This window comes from Perissodus microlepis, chromosome 7 (genome assembly GCF_051167445.1).
Source record: "Perissodus microlepis isolate ML-2025 ecotype Zambia chromosome 7, ASM5116744v1, whole genome shotgun sequence".
Classification (NCBI taxonomy): domain Eukaryota; kingdom Metazoa; phylum Chordata; class Actinopteri; order Cichliformes; family Cichlidae; genus Perissodus; species Perissodus microlepis.
The window spans coordinates 36,991,541-37,013,321 of NC_140467.1; the positions used below are offsets into that span (position 1 = coordinate 36,991,541).

Below are 21,781 nucleotides of genomic sequence, written 5' to 3' on the forward strand. Positions count from 1 at the left end.
CAGAAGCATCAAATTGCTGTCCCTACTTAAGCCCAACTTAACAAAAAAGGGGGGAAAAAGGCTATTATGCTGTTACAAGGACTTTTGAAGTCAAAGTTTTCTCACTGGACCTGGCTTAAAACACAATTTCAGTAAGATACACACATCTGTAGCTGTAACAAATTAGATGTGTTATACAGGGCAAAGGGGAAGTGCTGCTAGAGGTTGTTCAAGCATGGTCAGTTTCTTATATATATATATATATATATATATATATATATATATATATATATATATATATATATATACATATATATATTCTTAAGAAAGGCCAGATACAACCAGTGTCATTAGCTATGTACTTTGAAAATGACATTTATCAACAGAAATGTTTATATGTGTGTGTGTGTCTGTGGACTAAAGTCAATATGATATCTATTGTACAACTAAAAGCAAAAGCTTGAACAAGAAGAACCCTACAAATGAGTTTTCTGTTGTATAGTACATTTAATTTCATAGTACATATTGTTCAAAACTGTATACATTAAAACACTAAACTAGCAAACCAGTGCTTTTAAAACTGAAACCTCTACTGTACGAGAGGTTCAGGGAGGTACTAGGAAAACACAGCTGGCCCAAGGGCAGTAGACAAAGGTACACAGCTTTGTGAAAAGATTTTAAAATATATATATATATTTTTTTTACCTTTTCAAAATACTTGATCTCATACTCTAGGATGATGCCGTTGGGACGATCAGGTTCTGCCCAAGAAAGGGCAATGCTGCTCTTCCCTGTATGACCTTTCCTCACCACACTCACAGGGGACGGTGCTGCAGAAACAAAGATTCAAAGAAAATAGTACGGTTTGAAGTATCAACATAAATAGCACAATCCAGCAGTTAAATATGATGCAACCCACTGCACTTCTCACTGCATTTCACATTATTAAAACTAAATAACACAGGCATAAAACTCTAATAAACAGTGGCACAAAGGCACGTGGCAAAGTGTGCCAATGTTGTAAAATCTGCTGCATCCCATCAGCATTCACAAGACATCATTCTTTTGAGGACACCTCATCCTTTGATGTTTACATGCACATAACTAATTGTCATGCATGCTGTGATTGCTGTAAATCATGAAAAATTTAACTGTAGATTAAAAAACCTAAAGAGGATTTTAAATATGGCGACAATAGGAAGAGGTTTTTCATGTAACAACTTACACAGTAACGGATATCTATCTTTGCTGTTTGGTGATTTCTTTCAAAGACATAATTTGCCATGTTTTTTCTTATGAGTTTCATGTTTGGAATTTAGGCTCCTCTCTGAGGTTGTTTGCTTTTGTCTGTCAAGCTCCAGCTCAAAAATTTTTATTTTTGGTTCCCAAGCAGCTCTGCCTCAGAAGCATGTTTGCAATTTGGCAACAAGGTGCACCTGTGTCTAATTAAACCATCCCTTTATGTCTTGCTGCTGAGCATGTGCTGCCAGAGAAGCATATGAATTCAACTGTTTAAGTCTTCACATTTGAGTGTCTAGTGTACCAAATTTGGCACACGTTAAAGGTTACGAAATACACTGTAAAACTCTTCTAATGTAGCATCAACACAAACAACAAAATAACAACATAAATGTGTCACTTTTATGCACAATCCAAGATATTTGTGTATTTTGTTCTTTTCTTTGTATTTCTTTAAAGCTTATATTTTCATTTATGTATTTTTTCTGTCATTTATCCTTTCAGTTTTGAAGTGAGCTTTGTTCTGCAAGTTTACATCAATTGCAAAGCCATCCTGTTGTAACCTGATCTATTGGTTCATCTCTCAGAGGGACAATTGGAGAGTCTCTGACACATAAAGAGCTTTTAACTAGGCAAAATGCTCCCTCAGGCAACATCCCTATAGCCTGTGTGTGTGTGAATGTTGATGCGCGTGGATGTGCATGTGAATGTGTGGCTACTGCAAATGCTAAACACCGTTTAGGTTTCAATGGCCTCAGCAGAAGTCCACAGAGAATAAATCATCGCTACAAACACAGTAACTGTATCTTGAGTGGATGGTTGCACAGAAGTGTTATCTGGAATATCTTAAAAGCCTGAAACCAGAGACCGAAACTCACACACATACACACACTCAATGCTTAAATGGTATAAAGCCTGGATTCAATGATGAGAGAGAGGGTTTATTTTCCCAGCAGCTTTATGGGTAACAATACACCAAAATCTAAGTTTACACCCTCCAAAAATGGATGCAGTTTTCCATTCTATATTTAATCAAATGTTTTGAAAAGGATTTGTAAAGAGGGTACAGCCTTTTACCAAAGCTTGTGATTTTTAGGGTTATATAAATCATTCTTAGATTTGAAGTAGGGATTTTGTCTCAAAATTGTCATCAAAAATGTTGTCAAACATTATTTTTCACAAAGAAACAATAAGGACACTAATTATAGAGGTTAAGTTCCTTTGATGCCTTTAAAATCTTTATTTAGTCAAAAAATTACCTAAATCATAATCCATCCATCCTTCCATTTTCTTCCACTTATCTGTGGCAGGGTCGTGGTGGAAGCAGCCTCAGCAGAGAAGCCCAGACCTCCCTCTCTTTAGCCACCTCCTCCAGCTTGTCTGGGGGAACACCAAGACGTTCCCAGGCCAGCTGAGAGATATAATCTCTCCAGCATTTCCTGGGTCTGCCCCGGGGCCTACTCCCAGCGGGACATGCCCGGAACACCATACCCAGGAGGCATCTAGGAGACATCCTTGTCAGAAACCCGTTCCTCCCAATCACGCCACTCCAGGTCTCACTGTCATTGCCCACATGAGCTTTGAAGTCTCCCAATAAGGCGACAGAGTCCACAGGGGGAGTACCCTCAAGTACCCCACCGAGGGACTCCAAGAAGGCTGGGTACTCTGCATTGTCATTTGGCACATAAGTGGCTCATCTGGGTGGTGAGCCTACAAGAGGGTGGACCCATGTCTCTTTTTCGGGTTGTGCCTCGCCGCGCCCCATGGACTAAGGCCCAGGCACTCACCGTTGGGCACCCTTAATGGACCTGGCTCCAGGGCTCCAGGGCAGGCCTCGGTAACCCTATCCCAGCCAGGGTGAACTGTTTCCTAGATCTTTCAATCATAGAGATTTTTGAATGACTCTTTTTCTGGTCCCTCACCCAGGACTAATTTCCCATGGGAGAGCCTACCAGGGGATGAAAGCCCCTTGTCAACATAGCCCCTGAGATCCCTTGACACACAAATGCCTCCACCACGACAAGGTAGCAAACTCGTAATTCTTAAAAAATTATTTTTCTGTCAATTTAGACAAACTAAAACTGTTGACTTTTTCTAGACTATAATCCAAACTATAGCCATTCCTATTTTAGTTAGTTGGAAATATGTGCAAGCTACTTTACACTCTTTCACTGAGCTGTTGCTTTACTTAATGCAAAGTCAGTTTACATTTGAAGCACACATAAAAACAGGAAATGTTGGTCAGCGGCAAACACAGCGATTAAACACTTTTTGGCTCACTTGGTTCTGTCGCTTCCTTTTCACCAAATACAGATATATACAATATCTGTATATACCCAAAATAGCACTGAGCAGTCACACTCAAACAAGTGCTTTAAAACCCAGATTTTCAATCGAGACAGAAGGAGAGGTGATAGAAGAGAGAGACGGGGAGGAGGAGGGAATGCAAGAGGCAAAAAAAGTGAAAAATGAAAGACGAGGAGGAGACATGTTGAAAGAGTGTAGACGGGACCCAGCAACACTTTTATTTTAACAACGGGGTAAACAGTGTAATGACACTTCTAGCTTTAAACACTTCCACTGCGTGTTATAACTGCTAATGAGCACGTACAGTATGCCAATGAAAACGCAAATGAAGATGAACTCCTGGTGTTTATGCCTGGTGGCTGGTAATGCTCTATTTGCTATCTGTCTGATACTTTTTTTTCTACAAAGAGTGAGTTTAGAAAAGTAAAACCCATTCACTGGAGGAATACAGCTATCCAATGTAACAAATAAAAGCAACATTATCACAGTGCTAAACATAAATCTCCCAGACCACTATATGTCTGCACATCACCAAAATCAATACCGGCTTTCAACGATCTCGTTTTTATCTTATAACTACCCTCTCGGAATGACTGATAGATAGATTGAGACAGAATGAATTGGAGATAGGGGACAGAGATGTCTTCACTAGGGTTGCAAAGTACCAAACCTCTATCATCTATTTTGCGAGGAACTTTAAAACTTTAATCTGCCTTTTCTTTTGATGCAATACATTCAATTAGTGGCTTTGCACCAATCCAGCATCTTGCCACAATCCACTTCCCTACCAGCACATCAATATTGACAAAAAAATATAATAGCTGGAATATTTTAATTGTGGCTTGGAGAGTTAATGCTGTGAACATAAACTGCTCCAATTTGGTGTATTTACAGAATTTGGATTTGTACCATTCCCATCACTCTCCCTTTATTTTATAACATTTATTTACTGTTGCTGGATTAATTAGGATATAAATGTTTGTTTGTTTTTTTAAAAATTAGAGGAAGTAAATGAAAATTAATGCACAAACAACTGAGCTATTAGCGCCTTTCTATATTTTGACAATACACACCACACTTATAAGATTCAGTTTCCTAAGTTATATGTTAGAAGGCTTTTTGTTCCTTTTAAACCACTAAATCCTTGAGTTAACCTTGACGACCTTGGTGGATGTTAGCCAATTTGAATGGATTGTTAAAATAAACACACTCTACAACCCTACAAAGCTTTTATCTAAATTCATTTAGTACTTTTTGAGCTATCATGTATACAGACAGAAAGAATGCAATGCTACCAACAATATAACCTCTTTGCTAAGATAGTGTTGGGATTGTTGGGTGAAGAAATACTATGTTATACCTGTCAAACAGTGTGATCTATGGCATTAATCATAGTTTCAACTAAAGAAATAGAAACAAATGATGTGTTTTTGCAACAAAGTGTTCGGAACAAAGTGATTAAAGATACAATTTAAAGTTATGTGTAGAGAAAACGCACTGGCTCATACCTTGAGTTGGGTGCCTTTTTATAATTGAATGACTCATAGGTCAGTGTAAGTGGCTTACAAACAAAAACGATATTCATATGAAAATAGTCATGCACAAGGACTGAATGTCTCCCTGTTAGCAACATCTAAAAGAAATGAAAGGTGATTCAAGACTTTTGCACAGTATTGCACGCTCCACATCAAAGTAAAATAAATAGCTGCAGTGGCAGGCAGCACATTTCTACCACACGCAAGCTAATGTATCATGGTACATTTGATTAATAGCCAATAGCAGAAAAAACGTATTTGGGAGCATTTACTGTGCAAGTGGTACTCAATGTGCCTACAGCAGGAACAAATAACCTGAAATAAGATATTTTAAAACAGACAGAGCTATCCTAATAAAACAAAGCTGTAAAACTTGTGCTTATTAAATAAAAAAAGAAGCTATTTAGATTTCAAAGCTTCCTTTTTGAGTGTGTAGAATGAGCAATATGCTAATTGTTTCCACTCAAACATTCATCAATGTCTGAGCAAATACAGAGCTTAAAATGTAACATATGGGAAACAATCACTGGGTTGCAGGGAAACTTGTATGAGCATTCTGGTGGCTTACTTTTCTTTTCAAAATTAATTTCTACCTCATAAAGGCAGGTGCTAGCAAGCCACCTTATCAAATTTATATACCAGTGTGTCAAGGAACATCAAAGCAGTGAAAAATATGTGGGCTTCCATGCTCCTACAGTGCTCTTTGTATTTTTGAATGTGTACAAGCAGTTAATGTCCAGACTCTCACTATTGTCTCTTTACTTCCGTCCTCTGCTTATCTTTCCTGCTGTTACAGCTTCTTGCTGTAACCTTTTCTTTCCTTATCACAAGCATCCTATCATTTTCCCTCCACATTTTGCCCCCTCTACCCTGTTGTTCTGTCCTTCTCTGTCGTACATTTCTCCCGTTTTTCACCTCTCCTGATCTCCTCTTCCCAACAACCAACACTTTATTATTCAGCAGGGTTTCGCAGGGACACTGTGAAATCACCTATTTCACGGATAACTTATCGTGTGTGACACTTTTCACACATCAAACAGCAGATCCTCTGACTCTATCTCTCTCCCTGCCTAAGCCTTAGCAGTAGTTTTGTCTCAGTACCTTGTTTTTACTGTCAGAGAGCAGAAGCACACTCTAGACCAGTCACATACGAGCACAACAAAAATGCAGGTGGTTAAACTGCTGATTGAGGTTTTCACTTAGTAAGTACATCTGTCACTAAAGAGCAGATGGATCAGAACATTTTAAATCAGTCATTACAATTACTGCCTCAGGATTATTGTGAAAATGATTGTTCCAAATAATGTTAGTCACTTGATACACAGCCTTCCAGTAGTTGAAGTGCTCACTTTGTTGGTTTTGTGAGTCACATTACACAAACAGCGGTTGGTGCACACTGCTACAAAGAGCTAGGAGCTGTATTCAAAAAACATCCTTGGGCTAAAAGGATCTCTTATTCCTAGGGGTGGACTTACTTCTAACTACTTCTAACTTTAGTACTCTTAAGTTCATTTGTTCTGAAATGATTCACAAATAATTTTGGTTTTAAAAGCAGATGCAACATCTAAAAGATGTTAGAAAGTTTTCACTCCTAAGTCAATACAATCTACATAAAATCAGCCAAAGCAGCTGCAGGCAACACTCACTGCTGTTATTATTTTACACAAGTACAATGACATAGCACAATTACACAAGTGGCTGTGTCATTATCATGACATTGAAAAATGTTGTAAATGAATCCAAAATGCAATATTTAAAGCACAGTTTCACAGTATTTAGCATCATAAACTGTATTACATAAACAAAGCTGGCTTTCTAAGTGGATTCTTACCTAAAACTAAAATTCTTTCACTAACACAGACCTGTTACTTGTCAATCAAAAGACAAAAGTTCCCTCTTTATTTTTTTAATATTTTTGCTTCCAAGCAGAGTTCTTCCTTTCTTGTAATGTTTATTGTAGAGCAGTAGTTCTCTAGGCTTTCTGAAGGTCTTTGGACACTCATCAGAAATGGTCTTATTCTTAACGATAGAAAACAGGGGAAAAAGGCTGCGGTATGCCAAATTACACAAGAATTGGACTGAAATGCAGTGGCAACAGGTCTGATTGTATGAAATCTTTGGTTCACGTCTTTGTCTAAGATGTAAGGAGGTCAGGGGGGAAATATAAAAGTGAATGGGGTTGAATTTCAGCCAGGACATTAAAAAGAAAAACTGCCTTGCCTTTTGCCTAATATATTGTATTTCTATGTATGTTTACACATGCTTCAATAATTTGCTGCACCGTTTTTCTTTTTTTCCCTAGAAAAATATTAAATGAAGATTGGGTTATAACCTTTGCACAGTTAATGGTATACGCGAGTCTTGGTGACATCTATAGCATTAGGGTCATCTCTCTTTACTAGCCTAATAGTTTCCTCATTTTTTTATTTTTCCCAGCACCTTTAAATACTACTTCAAATGGAAAACCCTACACATGCTGGGAAAGCACAAGTTCACGCTTGAGCCACCTTTCAGAATAGGATGTTGCTATGTTGGCTAATGAATCTAGCTAATAATTAGCTGAATAATAACACTGGAAAGAGGTGTTATATCTACTATTTTCTACTTTCTACTATTTTTTTTACACAGAGTAAGGCATTTAGAGTGCATTTCAGATGGCACGGCCAGGTTGTACATTCATGCTTGTTTATATTTGTACTAATTAGAACTGTTAACCACCAAGCTGCTCTCAGTATGCTCACACGATTCTGTTTTCAAGGTAATGTTAAAAAACACCCTCACTTACAGTAGCATGTACCAGATACAAGCCAAAGTACAGCAGACTTTATTGGTCTGTGACTCTGTCAGCCATGTGTAATCTAACGTAATCCCTAATCTCCACTTGGTCCAGTGACTGCCTAACTTTAATCCAGCTACAACTGAAATAAACTGAATTTGAGTTGTGTAGTCTGGTGTAATCCACTCAGTGTGCTGACAGCCACAGTGACAACACATTTAGAGGACTGCCAGTAGTCTTGACTGTTAGACAGCCATCTGCCTCGCTCTTTTTCCTGTCCTCCTAAACACAAACTGTACCTTCCTGATTACTTGTACAGCTCCTCCCATTGATACTACTAATAATAACTGCTATTCTTTGGCTGCCAGTGAACCATCTGTTTGGATGGAACAAACACATTCTTTCAACATAGCTTTTTTCCCCCTCTTGCCTTTTCTCCTGACAGAAGCCTTGGGGAAGAGAGTAGTAATTTTGCATTTTTCTCATTGCATTATGCTTTGCGCTACCCATTTCATTACAAGCAAATAAAACTAAAACTAACAAAAGCACATAACTCTTAACCCATAAAAAAATAGGTTCGCAGTGGAGTGTGAATCCTAATCTTCATTTAAACGGAAGCTAACAAAGCATCCAGTATTTACAGCTATGTGAAGTAGCTGGACTCTTTCATTATCCAATATGTGTTTGGCCACTTTAGTGGTTTTCATTTGGTGCTTAAGCTGACTTCATGGTTACAAAGATCTGCTAAGCTGCTCTGGCATCACATATAATGCATACTCCCAAAAATGATGAATGCTGAACATCACACCAGCCTAGGTTTTGTTTTTTTGTTCACACTTGAGCAAACATAGCCCTCACCAACCTAAAATTCAAATGTAAACTTGTATGGCATCAGCATGATCCATCACTGTTGATAGACATGCAGAATAACACCTGCTGCCACGCACGACACATACACATAACAGAGCTTTCATTATGCCACAGATTCCTGTGAATCTCATTGATGCGCCTAATTGAGGGGACCAAGCTGCTTTTTCGATGACATAGCTGGATGCAAAAACAAAAAAAAAGGCTGTCCACTGTGTCATGTTCTCTCCTTCGCTGCAGGGATAATGCATAAGTGAAAATTAATACAGCAACAGATTTGTTGGACAAATACTGTGATAATTTGATCATCTGGTGTCTTTGTTATCAAACCCAGATTGTCATGCGATGAATCTGGCATGCCAGTTGGTCTGTGGCATTTTAAATAAGCGTGGAGAAGAAGCAGTTATGACAAAACATTTGACTTTTGCTGGAGAATTCAGGATAAGTTCAAATGGAGGGGTGGACAGGTATAGTGAATATGATGATGAGTCAAATCTGGCGGAACATACCTGCCTGATTGGTTGTCACATTAAGTGACACATACTGCTTTGCATGGCCTTTGGCTAGGTCTGACACTCCGTTGACGGCTTCCAATAAGAAGCTGTAGTTGGTGTGTGACTGCAGGTCAGCCACCATCACTGAGGTGTTCGACAGGCCAGTGCGGCGTGGCAGAAAACGTACATTGGGACCGCACTCTTCCAAGCCCCTTCCGTCTGGCAGGACCTGTCTACAGATGACGTTATAGCGTACATCCTTCCTGCCACCTGTATCCATAGGCATGGACCACTCCAAGAAGACGCTGGTCTCGTTGACATTAGAAATAGCATTACGAGGAGCAGATGGAGGGCCTGAGGGAGATGAAAAGGGCTTAGAAGAAGATACAGCTAGAAATACAAAGAAGCATATGGATAAACAAAAGCCTTGAAAGTGAGCATGAGCAAATATAAAGGGGTTATATCCTCACGTGTGCACGCCATATTAGAAGGGTCAGAGTCTAGCTTAAAGTATCCGTCTTCACAGCTGCAAGCAGTGGCTCCCATCTGTCTGGCCACACTGTGAGGTGGACATTTACTACAGGCCAAAGACTCCAGCAGCGAGCGGTAAAACCCCACTTTGCAGACTGAAAGACAGGGAGGAGAGAGGATGTTTGGGGGTGGATAGGGAGATGATAAAAGTGGACATATAAATAGAAAGGAGAAAAGGGGTCACAGAGAGAGGTACAAATACAAAAAAAAGTGGGGGAGAAAAGGACATGGTTATTTCTTTTGAAAAAAGAGGTCAGCATCACACTGGTAGGAAATTTTCCCTGGGTGGTTGCGGTTGTTTTGAGGTTCCTTGTCAGAGATATACAGCAGTTTCATAGTTGAAATTAAAAGAAGCATTTGGCACACTTATATTGTTTCTTTTGAAGTCTGATTTCTTCTTATATCCCTCCGGGGCTTATTTCTTTTAGTCAACCTGTATAACCTTGCTTTTCATGTTTCACTGTTTAATCAAAAAGTTTTCCTCATTGAAGGATTTCCCTTCTTGAATTATCTTCAGTTCAATGATTTATAACCAGCACCTGATTAAGTTTGGACTTGCATCTGCTTCACAATATCGGTGCCATATGTGCAGCATTTACAAACAAATACGACAAGAACAAAAACAGGCAAAATTGACTTTCCTCCCACACAAACACACACACAGACAGATCTCAGGCTGATCTAAGTGGGGCAGGTAGACGGGATGCTGATGCACTGTGAATGTTAAATGGCACTCATACATCAACAATCTCACAAACCAGCTTAACGATTTGGCTGTTGTCATCCAGATAATTTCTGATAAGTGAAGTTCTATAAGTTATTGCAAAGTCAGTGGCATATTTCTATATCACTAAGCAGGACAAGGGGGAGAATTGAGGAAAAAAAGACTCTGCTTGTCCTCTAAATTTAGGAGCTGGTGTTTCCCCAGTTATTGTGAAGCCCACTCAGATCGCAGCTATGATTAAGAACTACATAATTAAACCTCAGGTAGGAGGACAGGAGGACAAAAACTAGGAAACGGAAACAATACGTGATGGTTAAAAACAGAGATAAGTTGAGAAAAGGAAATGATAGGAGGAGAAAAACCAAGCTTACAAGGATGAGACAAGGAGAGAGAAAAGAAGAAAGGACGAGACAAAGGAAGACTGGTGGGATGGTTTTTGTGTGTGTGTGTGTGTGTGTGTGTGTGCGCGCGCGTGTGTGCGCGTGTGTGTGTGCGTGTGTGTGTGTTTCAGTCGTTAGGCAGCAGTGGCTCTGATTCACCTTGACGGAACCTTGGTCTGTTGTCATGGAACATTAGGCCTGAAAAATTCTCCCTCTGCCCTGGATCACTCTAAGTCTCACCTTTGCTTCTCGCACACACACACACACACACACACACACACACACACACACACACACACACACACACACACACACACACACGGAAACAGGCCTTTTATAAAATCTGTTTGGCATTTCGAATGCCTCACATACTGTAATTATAAGTTGGGGCTCAAGATAATGTTTTTGACACATTTATGAAGCTGGCGAAGCTTCAGGACAGGATTACATCTGGTGACATTCTCTATGCTTAACTGCCTTTGTATGGCTTGTTTCATTCAGGTGTTTAAGAAAGTTATTCCATGAGATACATTTTTGTGTATTTTTGTTTCATGAAGCATTTTAATGTTTCAGCTTCTGTACTGATGGTTACTCCCTTACTTAATGTGCTTTGTTAGGCCAATGATGTACTACCCTCAACATGGGTGTGCGAGCCAGGGCAGTAGGACACACCTAATCTTTTTGTGAGCCTGTTACCACACACACACCTACACACTTGTGGTTGCATATAGATTTATTGCCATTGTCTGGTCTCTAGCTCTCCTTGGCTTCATCCTCCAAACCCCCATGGTCAAATCAATAAAAATGCGATGGCAGCTCATTTCACATACATAGACAAGCATATTTGTGCCCAAACAGTGAAGTAGAGTGTTGGAGAGTAGAGTCAAAGCAGAAAATAAATAAATGAAAAAAAAAGAAAAGAAAAACTTCTTTAATAATTTCTGATACTACATTCAGGTATAATGCCAAGATGATGGATTATCTTTATTTATTTTTCATCTCTTTTTGATTTGGTAAGCTCTCATCATCAGGCGTGCGTGTCTGTAACTTTGTGTGCGTGTATGTGGCGCTCCCCAAAGATCACCTGTCAGTCAAACAGTATGGTGTGGGCACAGTGTGGTACTATGATGGCTCCCTACTTGGATTTCCTGTTCAACTCGTTTTGACATTCTGGATGTTTTTTTTTTCTTTCTTCTTAATTTGTCTGTTGGCCACCGTTGTGGCCAGCTGTCACTCAAGAGAATACACACATATATGATCTCTAATTGTTCTTGGGAAATAGTTAAACCACTCTACCATAATGAAAATCAAATAAATCATTGTTACTTTGACATTTACTGCTTATGCAAAATAAATCTATTTGTTAGCTGAAAAATCGATCTATTTTTTCTATTCCATGTTTGATAGACTGATAGACTTTTGCTCCCAGTGTGGCGTCAAAGGCGAGATGATGCGCTCTGATTAAATTAAATTAATGTATGGAAATGTCTTTCCCCTGGAAGTTGTAAATGATTATGAAAATGATATAAACATTTGCAATTAAAATGTGCAAACTGGCATGAAAAAAAATCCATTGCATGCCACTTTAATAAAAGTCAATTCTAGTTGACTAATCACTACTTGTTAAGGTATTTATTATCATTAATTCTACTTCATTTCCATTTTCATTTAGGATAAATAGATTACCCATGCTCTACATGCAAATGAACAAAGAACATGCAGAGAAATTAAGTCTATAGATGTGTTTTTTGAATTGTATGAGTACAGCTGACAACATATATCATGACTACATATCAATATCACTCTCTTCACTTACTTATGTGTTAAAGGATTTGAATGCAAAGGTTTGTGAAGGTCAGAGAAGCAAACTGGAGGTTGGAAATAGGATTAAGTGCTTAAAAAGCCACAGAGAGTAAATTTAAGAACACAGTCTAGAATCTGAGAGCAAGAAACAGCTGAGGGGCAGCCTTAAGATCCACAGTACAACTGTCTAGATAGGACTGCATAACATGCAAGTGGTCTACATTAACTTTACATGGCAGCTTGATTACTAAAGGTTTATTAAAAAATAAGTGCTATTTTTAAGTGATTTTTTTTTCACTTCATTTATTTTACATTGCATTTACTGTCTGTTTTTGACCAACTCACCTTTCGTATTTCCACAACAATAGCGAGGGACATGCAGGCAGCTGGATTCGGATGAGGTGCTTTAATTCTTTAACCATCTTAAATGCGCAAATAACCGAAAACACATATGTATACACACTAACAGACACACTTCCTGCAGTGAGATTAGTTATGGTCATGCCTGGCTGACTGAAATGGCTCATTCCTCATTGTGAATGCAACCTGAATAGACGGCGTTGGTGGTATTAATGTACGTGTGTACGAGTATGTGTGTTGCCCTTGGGCAAGCTGTCTTTCTGATGCCACGCAGCTCTTAATGCACAGCACAAAGGGTAATAGGTAATTAATATGCAATACACACTAATGTGCATTTGTGTGTGTTTGACTGTAAGGTTAATACGTAATTAATATGCATCATACACTGGCATCCCAGGCAATTAAGGATCCAGCGGTGTCCGTTGATGCTTCTTAACGAACGTCCTCTTTAATTGGAAACATTTCACTGTAAACATGTTGATTTATATGACTGTCTGTCGTTTGGTGGGATTAGAGCGAGTAAGCGATTAAGGCAGAGAGAAGGAGACGTACTGAGATAAGGACTAAAATGAAAGAGAATTTAAAGTTAAGGACCACATACTGTGTCTGAACACTGGATTTAAATTCATTTATATGGGCTAAGAAAACTGTATGGATGCAAATATATTAAAAAAAAGATCTCTTATGTATAATTACATAGTATGTTAATGGATTATTACTGATCATACCAATGCATCAGATTGCTGGAGAACACTGCATACCGGACTACACAGTAAATTGTATATGTAGCTGTTGTAGTTGTTTTTACTGCAGTTATGTTGCACCACTGAACCACCAAACAGCCATAAAAAGATGAAATGAGGATGGAAACACAAATGGCTCACACCATTCTGTGACAACCACTTACGTTTCCATCTTTCCCGTCACTCTTCCAACAGCACACACAGTCAGCAGGACTGACCAAAAAGTAAACTTTGACTGAAGAAATCCAAATACTCACAAGGCTGAATTTCAATGCACTGCCTATATTGTTAGCAGATACTATTGTGAACTAATAAACCAGCTGAGGAAACACAGTAAATATCCTGTTCCTGTGTTTGTCCCACAGCAAACTACTGGCCTAACAATCATAAACACGTGTTTCAGGGTGTGCATGCATGAGATGCTTCATACCTTTATTATTTTTGTATTACTGTGTTTGTGTGCCTCTGCTTGTGTGCATGTGCCAATGCATGCTCATATTTGTGCATGTTTCTATGTGAACACAAACAAAGAAGGATGATAATACCGTAATAATACACAATCGAGTGAATGGGGTTTTCCTTTCTGTTGGTTGACAGAGGAGGCCATTGTTCACAACTCATTTATTCTCACAATCAGACCACGAGCAGAAACCCAAAGGTCAAGCATCCAGGTCACAATAGCTTTCGAACCAAACCCAATGTATTGGCTCAGTAAGTGTCTAGAGAAAAAGAGTAAATATAAGAAATGTGTGATAAATCATAATATGCTGACTGGATGTCTTGGGAAAACAATTTAACTACTATAGTGCCCTTTCAGCATTTAGCTGACATTAATTTACTTCCAAATATTAGACTCCATCAACGGACCAACAACCATGAAGAAAAATTGCACAGATCCACAAACTAGGTGTACAAAGGTCGGGATCTCAGTTGTACAACCATGCTCTTGCAAAAAGGTGATAGGACAGTGATATGTGACGTGTATAAAATTAGGTTGTGAATTTCTTATGACTTTTAATTCACAAATTTGCATGTATGGTATAATCCGCCTGTTTTTAATCAGATAGAAGGTACCAGAAATCAAGTAATATATATATATATTACTCACACACATATATATTAGCTTCAACGTTTTTAAAGCCATCTGACTCAACACAAAAAATAGCATGCCTGCATTGCATCATTGCTGTAGAGCTATGATGGTTTTATAAAACGGGTGAAACTCATCACCTCTCTTAAATGCATTATGGGTAATATAGTGCCAAGATGATCAGTACTAAGCTTCCACTGGCTCGGACTCTGGAGATGGCCAGGCTTTCATGGAAAGAACCTCGCTCTGCTGAATGAAGCATTTTATGAATATTTCAGCAACTGCAGGAATGCGTGCGTGTGTTTCTGCGTGTCTGTGTGGGTGCATGAGCGTTTGCTATTCCATCTTTGTGAGGACAAATGGCTGGCCCATTTTCTTCAAAGACATTTTCTTTTAGGGGTATTGTCTGAGTGAGGATGATGCATTTGTCTGTTAGTGTAACAAATGGGATTATGCAACTTGCTATGCTGGTTATGGCTCGGGTCAGAGGTATGGTAATGACAATGAGTCAATTAAGGTCTTCACAAGTATAGATAAAACCATGTGGGTGTGTATGCATGTTAACAGGGGCAAGGGTAAAAGAGAGGAAGCTCTTCTGGGAAAGTCAGTTTACCCAACAAGCACTCAGGAAGCACTTTAGTTGTCATGACAGCATCACCACGTGGAGATGATGGGGGAAGGGGGTGGGGAGAAAGCTGTAGAGAGAGCATGATGCAGGAGGAAAGAGTTCAATGAAAGAAGCCGTTAGCAGATTCCAGTTGAGCAGGATCTAAAAGGAATAATGGTGGCTCTTTCCTTGATGAATCTAGTCAATTCATAGTTTAGGAGATGATGGTTTCCTGCCACTTGATATTTGCACTCTTTATCTTTGACTGTGATGAGGGATGGCAGAACATTTCTGTATGGGAATCTGAATACTCTAAACTCATATGACATGAATTAAAAAGACATAGATACAGGCTGGAAAGTATCTTACTTGAACTACTGGATGTTTTGGGTCCAGTGAATTCTGATCTAATTATCAAAAATGGACAACAGAAGTTTAGAAAAACGTTGTCTGTCATCACAATCTGGTGTAAACAACATGAAAGCGCCTAAGTAAGGCCAATCCTACCATCAATGTATAAAGGGTTCTAGCTGGTGGTGGTGGCTGGTGTAATGATGTGCAGGATCTTTCCTGGTTAAACTTTGGGCCTGTTAGTACCAACTGAGTACAGCCTAAGCGAGTATTGTTGCTTACCACGTCCATCTGGTTATTATCAGTGTACTCATCTTCTGATGGCTGTTTCCAGAAGAATAACGTGCCATGTCACAAACCTCAAATAATCTCAAACTGTCTTGAACTTGAAAATGAGTTCACTATAGTGAAATGACCTCCACGGTCACCAGATCTTAATTAAGGATACAGCAGTGATTCATATAATTGATGTGCACCAATAAATATGCATCAGCTGCATGATGCTATCATGCCAATATAGACCAAAATCTCTGAAGGATATTTCAAGCATTTGGTTGAATTTCTGTTATGAAGAATTAAGGTAGTTTTGATGCAATAGCGGGACCAACTTAGTACAAGCAATGTGTTGCTAGTAGCATTTCCTCTTCTCCTGTAGTTTTTTTTTCTTATAATCTTACCATTAAGAAAAAAAAAGTACTACTTGAAATGGCATGGGAGATGAAAGAAAATGTTCTCCTCTCCTTTTAGGATGTAGGTCTATGTGGTATGCATTATATAGTGAAAAAAAATGTAATGTACTGAACTGAACTGAGGAAAAAATAAAACACCCAGAGTATTCATGTCAGACTCAGATCCTTATCGGCACATGATGGTAATTCTACTAAAATGACAGATGCTTCATGATCATGTGTGTATCTCTGTGTTATGCAAGAGACTGTAATACCCTTGTCACCACAGCATCAACCACAAGCCTCACACTGTAAGTGTGAGCTGCTTGTTCACTATCCCCATAAATCCCTAGAGGGAGAAGGCAGAAAGCTTCTTCACATCACTACGCCAGTGAGACTGTTTTTGATGGCAGCATCACGACTGTGGCCAGATCAAGTTTGACATATGCTGCAGTGACGTCTGACAGGCAGGCAAACACAGAGGAACATCAGGGGAGCCATGGCACTGAAACAAAGTATCGTCAAGGGAAATCCAACTCTACCCCTGACACTTAGACAACTATCTCCAAACAAAATATTAAAAAATGTTGAGATGTATCCCAAAGATGTAATATCCTTCCAGTCACAAGCAGGTTTTTTTCTTTATTACAAGTAATTCTGTTAATTAAGGATACCAGTAGTCACACTTGTTTTAATTTGTATCCCGTATCTGCTGTCTTTCTCCTCATCCCCTCCCCCGATATCCCTTTCTCTCTCCCCCAACATTGCTGCCCGTATTGTACCTCTAAGTCTTTCTTCTTTTGTCATGTGAAATCAGTGTAGCCCAAATCCAAACATCACAAAGGCTCAATCCTGCTTCAGTCCACCTTTTTCCCCCTCATTCTGAATCCAAAGCATTTAGCTCTTTTTTTTTCAACATCCAACATCCTGGTCATCCTGAATTCCCTTTTCTCCACATTGAATCTAGCCCTTATTCTATCACTGCACGCTTCTTTCAATATTTATTGCATCATTCCACTTCATCATTTTACTCTCACATATACCATTATTCCATTATTTACTTTCAATGCTGCCAACATTCCAGTCACTCTCTAATCATTTCAGCTGTAGATGAATTTCATCCTATGTCACTCCAAAAACAATTTATTCAAATATATTTCAGGCCTTATTTCACCATTTCAACATCTCTCTTCAACAATTCAATCATGATTGTGTTTTCAAGTATGTGTCCACCATATTGGTGACTGGACTTTTGATCATCTTATATAAGACTGACAGATCAATAAGTTATGCCAACATATCTACATATTTAGGTTGAGGCCGTCCAATTAGCCTCTGCAGGCCTTTGCTCTGATAGTGGTTTAGCATGGAGGCTTCTCAAACTGTTCTGATGATGTCAAACTTTCTTGGGACTTGTTCTGAAAAATAAATTCAGTTTCCATTGCCATTTCAATATGGTAATGCAGCAAGACAAGGCCATTAATGCACCAATTTAAACATTTGTTTATGTAACGTTTTCAATGTTAAACATTGTTAATGCACATCAAAAATATTTCCCTACATTGTATATTCCAATAGCCAACCGGCTCAAATGTGAGAATTTAATGCCTCCTCTTTTTTGTATGGTTACTCTCATATAAAATAGTATCTTTTGTAAACAAGACTGCAGACTCTAAGGTTGTGTAACTTTTTTGTAATTTTTGTTTTCTGACATTTTGTAGACTAAATAATTTAAATATAAATTGGGTTTATTCTTAACCCACCTGAGGGCTGAGTTGATGTAAAAAAGGAAAATGTTAATTTTACTAACCCGATTTGTGTGACATGTCCTGACAAAGCTAATATATTTGCCTTTCTATTTAGCTCTTATTTAGTTAACCCTTAATTCAAGCATTCTTCCAGTGTTTCTTTCTATTCTCTCTAGTATTCAATCAAAAAGGCCTCATTTCAAAGACTAAGTCAGTCTACACCCTCTTCCTTCTTTTCTCTCTCTTCATCCATCTGCCATTTCTATCCACAGTTATCCATTCTCTATCCCCATCACCCCTGGAACAACACTCATCCATCTCCCTGTCTCCATGCCCCCACACCCTGTGGTGAGAAATCTCCAATTCATCTTGTGTCCCCTTGTTTTGCCTTCACTTCTCTCTGTACTCTTCTCATCACTCTGTCTATCCATCAAACCATCTACCCATGGATGTGCTGTCCTCCTCCCTTCAGTCCTATTAGGCTTACAAAGCTGCAGGATAGCAGCAAAAAGGCTGAATGTACATTCATATATATTATGATATACCATATGTATGTATGTATGAGTATCTGACAAAATTTGTTCTTTTACAAGACATTTATTTATAGAGTGTATACATATATATATGTATTTATATGTATTTTTCATTTTTTTGTGCAGAAGCAAAACAAAAAAACTGGATTTTCTGATGCACGATGATGCATAATTTAATGCTATTAAGTGTGCTGTCAAACGTACCACAAAGTTGGACAGTAGCAGAATGGAACAATAAATAAACTGCAACAAATCCAGCAGTGCATGGCCACACAGTTGCTGCTCCACAGGGATGATGCACCATTTTCATAAATCCCTAAGAGCTCAGATTGTCCTTTACATGCTACAATTGTTTGGTGACTGAGTTATTTCCACAAATAGAGATGAACTTTTGAGAGAAAAGTATATGTGTGGGTGCTGTGTGTATGTATCTCCCAGATGTAGAGTAAAGACAGTTGTGTGATGTGTTGATAGTGAAAGAGGCAGATCTTTTAAACTGAGGAAAAAAGTGAGGGAAGAGTCAAAGACAGCTGCAAGAGCAGGAGAGTGCAAATGCACTGGATAGCAGAAACTGAAAAAGAAAAAGAAAAAAGTAGGATGGAGAAACAATGAATGATAGGCAGTCAAAGAAGAAAAAGAAGCAGACATATGAAGGGGGTAAGAAATGCAAGAGCAAAATGACTGGGTAATGGACAAACCAAGGTACAAAGTAAGAGAGGCGAGGAAGATAAAGACAAAAAGGAGGATGAAGAGCTGTCCATAATGAGTTTTGTCCTACATTCACAAAGGCAACATTAAATCATGCTCTACTAAGCAGCACACACACTGCCAATACAGCCAGGGTTTACACATTTTCTCACTCACTGTAGTGTCCTCTGACCTTCAATCCATTGATTCACTTAAAATGTAGTTTTTACCAATGAGGCATCTCTCTTTAAAAAGTGCTGTTCGTTTTTTATAGCACATATCCACTGAAAGAGCATACAATTAAAATTAAGGTTCTAAAAATCCAGCTCAACAGATCTGTAGGACAACCATTTCTTAGCTAGAAACTACTCCTGTGCTGTCCATAAAAAGACACCAAATATGACTTCTAGCAGTATGGAGTCCAGGAATTCTTTCAGTGTCTGAAAAACAGAAATCAACACTTTGCACTCCAATGTGACTGACTGAAATACACATGAAAAAGTGTTTACCAAGGCAGAGAACACATATGGTTACAAACCTGCTACTGAGGAAACCCTGCCATGTTTCTCTCTGTAGACATTTTCAAAGGGTGTCACTCTAACAGTTTCATCTGTATACAAAACTGTAAAGACGAAAAACATCCCCATGTAGCCTAATTAATAGTGAGGAATCTTTTCTACTCACTTCACTTCAGCTTGCTGGAAATATGGACTACAATTTGCGAAAAAAAAGAGATAAATGATATTACTGCGAGCTCCCGAGATTTGTTTTTATTCCAGAAGGTTTAACTAATGGCAAAAATTTGCATATCACACAACTTCATCTTCCAAGAATTCAGAACACTCCTTGGAGCTTGGAAAGACACCATGAAAACCAGGTAAACCCTGTAACTTTGTTCTGGCACAAGAAGGCAGAAAGAAAGAGCCCGTGGAGGCAGTTAGCTGCAAGACAAGGCAGGGTCAGATTTAATTACAGTGACATCAAAATAACACCTCACAACCCTTTACAAAAGCGCACAAAGGGAGTGCTGCTTTTTGACTTTTCTCTTTATAGCTCAGTCTACACCACAGAAGTACAGTTTTAATCTTTTGTGCTGTCCAGACAAGCTTCATGCATTTGCAAATCCCTTTGCAGTTATATGCTTGCCAAGCCATTTTGGGTGGAAACCTTTTGGAATTCACAGATTTCTTTCTTCTTTTTTTTGTATTTTAATACTCTGTAATGATGTCACTGTCCTGTTACTTTAAAAAAGTCATCAAAAAAGTTTTCCTTTGTTTTGCATTTTGTTTTACTTGCAGAATGATGAATGTGAATATGCATAGCATGTAGAGAAAGTGCACAAGGCTACAGAAGTTTGGGAGCTTCCCTCCAGCATAAGGTGCAGCAAAGCACTTTGATGACAAACCCTTTGTAGCCAGGCCTCGTACCAGAGACCTCACAAGACAAAAAAAGTACAAGCTCATGTTTGGTGAGGGCCCGTTTAGCCCAAGGCTTATAATGTTTCTTTCTTAGTTTAGCATGTTAGCATGCTAATATTTGCCTATAGACGGTACTAAGGAATCAAGACTACACCACTCAGCAGATCCTGAGTCAAGTCTTCACATCATTATTTAACAATCCATCAAGTTTTTAGAACCGACTTGAATGCCAACAGCAGCATTGTTAGCATGCAAAAACACAGCTGCAGTCTGTTTAATAAACTATAAGCATTAGGGTGACCAACAGCTAAGACAGAATTAAATGTGCAAGTAGGTGTTAAAAAATTTAAGTCCTTGAGTCAAGCATCAGAAAAATAAAACATGCAAAATATGTTAACGAGGCACAAGAAGTCACAAAAAGTCTGCGTCATTTTTCAGCGAAACTGCTGTACTTACAGTGTACAGTAATTTTCAATATTCTCCAGGCTTCAGCTGACACATGTGGTCAAATCAAAAGTTATCAAATGGCAGAAGTCTGTAAAGCATAATTAGCTGTGTATAATTAGGTGGCAAGCTAATGAGTGGTAATCACAGTACTGTAGAGCCATTCTTTTATCTTTTGCATGTGCATTCCAGTCAGTATTCATGCAGTAGTACACAGCAGTATAGCTTCAAAGATGATCCTTTTATTTTAATAATACTGAGACAGTAATTGGTTCTTAATATTCATGATCACAAAAATGCTGTTCTGGAACTTTTTTTTTTTTTGCCTTCTCAGCCTGTAACCGTAACAGTAGTCTGGCTGTCTGTACAGTCTGTGGGAGAATGACTTCAGGCAGGCCAGTGGCCTACTGACAGCTATTTCCTAATGATCTCCCCACAGATATTTCATATCTGACAAAGTGAAGCTACTGTAGAGCTACTGGAGAGATGGTTCACTT

General features: G+C 38.7%; 1 protein-coding gene across 3 annotated transcripts in view; it reads right to left on the minus strand.

Annotated features, from left to right (window-relative positions):
• Nucleotides 1–21,781, minus strand: part of epha5 (EPH receptor A5) — a 60,071-nt gene that overhangs the window by 23,556 nt on the left and 14,734 nt on the right. For all 3 annotated transcript variants that reach the window (XM_084934864.1, XM_084934861.1, XM_084934863.1), the window contains exons 4-6: nt 9,668–9,823; nt 9,213–9,551; nt 685–809 (exon numbers count right to left, since the gene is read on the minus strand). In XM_084934864.1, the coding sequence (XP_084790990.1) occupies nt 685–809; nt 9,213–9,551; nt 9,668–9,823 (620 nt within the window). The remainder of the gene's footprint in view (nt 1–684; nt 810–9,212; nt 9,552–9,667; nt 9,824–21,781) is intronic.